The sequence below is a fragment of the Dipodomys ordii genome, unplaced genomic scaffold, assembly GCF_000151885.1.
Source record: "Dipodomys ordii isolate 6190 unplaced genomic scaffold, Dord_2.0 Scaffold177, whole genome shotgun sequence".
Taxonomy (NCBI): Eukaryota; Metazoa; Chordata; class Mammalia; order Rodentia; family Heteromyidae; genus Dipodomys; species Dipodomys ordii.
The window spans coordinates 345,951-350,754 of NW_012267393.1; the positions used below are offsets into that span (position 1 = coordinate 345,951).

At 51.0% G+C, this 4,804-nt stretch overlaps 1 protein-coding gene across 1 annotated transcript in view; it reads right to left on the minus strand.

The window, feature by feature from the left end:
- The window catches only part of Pdlim4 (PDZ and LIM domain 4), a 39,533-nt gene that overhangs the window by 13,766 nt on the left and 20,963 nt on the right, over positions 1–4,804 (minus strand). Inside the window, exons 2-3 of the mRNA XM_013033779.1 lie at positions 853–1,004; positions 382–436 (exon numbers count right to left, since the gene is read on the minus strand). Of these exons, the coding sequence (XP_012889233.1) occupies positions 382–436; positions 853–1,004 (207 nt within the window). The remainder of the gene's footprint in view (positions 1–381; positions 437–852; positions 1,005–4,804) is intronic.

Below are 4,804 nucleotides of genomic sequence, written 5' to 3' on the forward strand. Positions count from 1 at the left end.
AAGGAAGGAAGAAAGAAAGGAAGGAAGGAAGAAAGAAAGAACTTTCCTAACACATTTACAGGTCCTGAGCCAATAGAAGTTCTAAGGCATGGTTAGCCGTGCTGTGGTTTGGTGGAGGTTTCACCCACACACTTCCACGGGGGGTCGTGGAAAGTCCCTATTAGTGGTGAACGTGGCAGAGCTGAGCAGTTAGTTATGTCTGACTTCACATCCAGGCAGGGAAATAGGGCGGGGAGATCTCATTCAGCTAGGATTAGGCCCAACTGCCTGTCAGAGCTGACTAAAGGATCCAGGAGCAAGGCAGGGGAACTGGATCTTTCATTCTAGCCCTGTCTTTGGGGGCACAGGTGGAGCCCAGGGACTCGCTATCTTCCCCCAGACCGTGGGCCACACAGCATTACATGGGTTACAGCAAAGAAGCTCATTCCAAATCCAGCTTAGATACAGCAGAGGCATGGGTCATGGTGAGTTAGGGCAGCTGTGGTGTTCATAGGAGTGCTTGGTAGCCAAGGAGAGAGACTGGAGTGTTTAGACTGGAGGAAAGGAAGGAGGAAGAGAAGGTGGGAGAGAGACAGACAGACAGAGACAGAATGACAGAATCTTATTCTGTTAAGTGATTCCCAGTCTTGAGTTCAAATCACCTTGGCCCCTCCTGAAGCCACCCCAGTCTTCAACCATAGCCTTCCCAGGCCTCTGAAAACATGGCTCCCAAAACTCCTGGCCTGGATGGGGTGTCTGAGAACTGAGGCAGAGAGGATGTGTGAGATCCAGGTCACCTGGGACCCCCCTCCATTGTCCCAGCACCACCCCTATTCTCTGGTCCCCTCCTCTTGGCCCAGCCTGGGTATGTACCTGCTCACAGAGAGGGTGAGGTGATCCTGGCAGCCTTTGATGCGGTTCTGCGCCTCCAGGTGTGTCATGAGCTCTGTGCTTTCGCCATTAATGGCCTGAATCAGGTCTCCTGGGCATAGAGAAGCCAGCGCAGCCTTGCTGCCAGCATGGACCTGTAGGTGGACAAGCTAGATGGTTTACACAGTCATTATGTGGCCCTTCTGCCCTACACTTCCTCCAACCTCAGAACCTGGCCACAGTGGTGGTCATGCTGCCAGTGTGATTTGTAGGTGGGCATCCAAGGGCCTGAATGAGGTTCCCAGGTATGCCCTTGTTGTAGTCTCTGCTCTAAAAAAACAAACAAACAAGAGGCTGGGAAGGTGGCTTAGTGGTAGAGCGCTTGCCTCGCATGCATGAAGCCCTGGGTTCCATTCCTCAGTACCACATACACAGAAAAAACCAGAAGTGGTTTTGTGGCTCAAGTGGTAGAGTGCTAGCCTTGAGCAAAAGAAGCTCAGGGATAGTGCTCAGGCCTTGAGTTCAAGCCAAACACCACACACACACACACACACACACACACACACTCATACACACACACACACACACACTAGGAGGCCTAGTAAGGTGTGAAGGTGTGTGAGCGGGGATTTATCTGGCCTGGGACAAATGAGATGTCACTCTGGCAACCTGTATACATACCCCAAGATAGGCAAGGGACACACATACACAGATGCTCACATACGTGTGTTTCATATATACAGAGCATGTGCATGTCACAGATGCTTCACACATATAATGCGCCACCCAGCCAGGCTGGATAGCAGTTCCTGCACCCTACTTATGTGATCTGGCCCCTCAGCTCATTCACATTCACTCTTCTACTTTCTGGGGACTCACAGGCACCAGTGTTCCCCTCCAGGCTTCCACAAATGCCCCCAAATAATCCTTTTTATTTTTGTTTTTTGTCAGACATGGGGCTTGAACTCTGGGCTCTGGGCACTGGCCCTAAGCTCTTCAGCTCAAGGCGAGTGCTCTACCACTTGAGCCACAGTGCCACTTCTGCTTTTCTAGTGGTTGACTGGAGGTAAGAGTCTTGCAGACTGGGCTGGGAAGGTGGCTCAGTGGTAGAGCGCTTGCCTTGCATGCCTGAGGACCTGAGTTCGACTCCTCAGTACCACATAAGCAAAAAAGAAAAAAAGCCAGAAGTGGCGTTGTGGCTCAAGTGGTAGAGCGCTAGCCTTAAGCTGAAGAGCTGAGGGACAGCGCCCAGGCCCAGTTCAGGCCCCACGACTGGACCCCCCCAAAAGGAGTCTTGCAGACTTTCCTGCCAGAGCTGGCTTTGAATCTCAATCCTCAGATTTCAGTCTCCTGAGTAGCTAGGATTACAGGCGTGAGCCACTGGAGCCTGGCTCTTTTTTACTTTTATTTACTGTTTGAACTCAGGGCCTCATAACATGGTAGGCACTTGAATCTTGCCCTTTTTGTGCTATAGTTATTTTTTTTTCAGATAAGGACTCCCTCTTTTGCCTTGCAGGTCTTGGACTAGTTTTCCCACCCATGGCTCAGACATAGCTGGTATTACCTGGCTTGATGAGATAAGAGTTTTGTTATTTTGCTCAATCTGACCTTGAGTAGTTGGGATTACAACTTTGCGCTACTGAACTTGACCCTCTGCCCAGAACACTGTCTCCTTTGATTCCCAAACTCCCTACTCAGTAGTGTATCCTTTTTCTCCTTCAAGTCTCAGCAAACAGGCCACTTCCTTGTGGTACTCTGTGTGCCCCATTAGCACATTTGTTCTACTTTGTTCATGCCTTGTTACAATTAAAATGGGGAGAGGTCTGTACATCACCTCATTAACCAAGTACAGAGTTGCAATGATCAGCCTGTACTCTGGGTCACAACTCCACCTCCACTTCCCCTTGCAGGATCCCCAGTGTCAGGACCGCCCTCACAAGGTCAGGCTGTGTTCATATTGGAAATGTACAATGCCGGTCATCTGACAAAAACCACGTGAGAGAGGAGAGCAGATTCACAGAGACCTGAGTAAGCAATCCAGGGGGACTCGCTCCTCTACTCTAGCTTGGTTCCAACGTAATAGAAATAGACTTGAGCTAAACACTGATCTGAGGATTATGGTTCAAAGCTAGCCTGGGTGGGAAAGTCTGTGAGACTCTGACCTCTAATGAACCACCAAAAAGCCAGAAGTGGAGCTGTGACTCAAGTGGTTGAGCACTAGCCTTCAACACAAAAACTCAGGGATAGCACCCAGGCCCTAAATTCAAACCTCAGGACCAGCACATACACACAGACACAAAAAGAAATAGACTTGAGGCTCCTTTGTTCTGAGCCACTTAGCCACTCTAGCTAGGGGTGCTCTGTGTGTGGGGGAGGTATGGGGGGGGTAGGTCCTGGGGCATGAACTAAGGGCCTGGGTGCTGTCCCTGAGCTTCCTTTGCTCAAGGCTAGCACTCTACCACTTGAGTCACAGTTTCACTTCAAGCTTTTTTTTTGAGGGGGGGGTAATTAAGTGGAGGTACAATTTTCTTGCCTGGCCTGGCTTCGAACCATGATCCTCAGATCTCAGCTTCCTGAGTAGCTAGGATCACAAGTGTGAACCACTGGTGTCCAGTGACCAACCAACCGTGTTCTTATTAGTGGGGGCAGCGGCCCCTGGAAGTCCAGCCAGCTCAGCTCAGCCAGCTCCTACTAGTAAGGAGACAAAAGCTGAGGTGCTGGCAGTCCTTGGCTAGAGGCCTGGTATGGGCACTGCCCAAGCTGACCTGCCCTAAAATAGCCTCCCTCAAGGAATGTTCTCTTCCAAAGCCAAGCCAGCCCACCATTAATGCGCACTGGTAAGGTCTGGGCACCTGCACAAGCCTGTCCTCTTGGGGCAGGTGCCCACTTGGCACCATCCCATCCCATTATCTTCTCTAAGCTCTGCTCTAGGCTCTCCTCTCTTCATGGTTAGCTGATCGTGCCAATGCTTTACCCATAACCAGTCCATGGCAACGTGCAACTTTACCTCCACTTGGACTCTGGGGTCTACAGATGCAGAAAGAGGGGCTTGGGGTAGGAGGCATCGTGCCCCAGTTCCACACTGAAGAGGGGGTGGCTAGCTACAAGATGACTCAGCCGGCACAAGGGGCGCATTCAGGTCCCCTGTGGGTGGAGGAAGTTCTTGAAAGCAGGGGTGGCTGGGATGCTGCCAGTCCCATTAAGCGAGGGGCGTTCTGGTCAGAGAAGGCGGCAAGGGGCCAGGAAACCATGACTTTCTCAAGTGCCTTCACACGCATTGTCTCATTAATTCCCAAAGCAGGCCCATTTCCTGGATGAAGACACTGACACCCAAAGAAACACTTGACGGATATGGGGCTAAGCCAGGATTCCAGCACGTACACACATGCAGGCAAGGTGGCTAAAAGCGTCATTACTGAAGGGAGAATGGAAGCGATGCAGTTCAGAGAAGATGTAAGGACCAGAAAATGTGTTGGGCCTTGCAGGACCAGGTGAGAAACCAGCATTTCTCCTGCAGATCGAGAAGGGACTATTGGTTTAGGCAAGGAAGTCACAGGATGGAGTAGAATTCAGGGTGATTTGTCTAGCTGCCGACTTCAGGATAAACAGAAGGGTGTTGAGCATGCATCTACCTCTTCTTCACATCTGGAGCAACTATTCCAACCCCTGCTTCACCCAGCCTAGATGCTGTGGTGGTCCAGGAACTTCAGAGGGCGATATTGTCCAAGTTAGTCATAGTAAGCCCCCCAACAGGCCTAGATTCCTGACCCCACTATGCTTCTCGGTCCCTCAGTGTCTCCATCTACAATGCAAAGTAGAAGTGCTTATTTCTTTTTTTTGGGGGGGAGGGGTCTTGTCGTGGGGCCTGAACTCTGGGCCTGGGCGCTGTCCCTCAGCTCTTCAGCTCAAGGCTAGTGCTCTACCACTTGAGCCATAGCACCACTTCCAGCTTTTT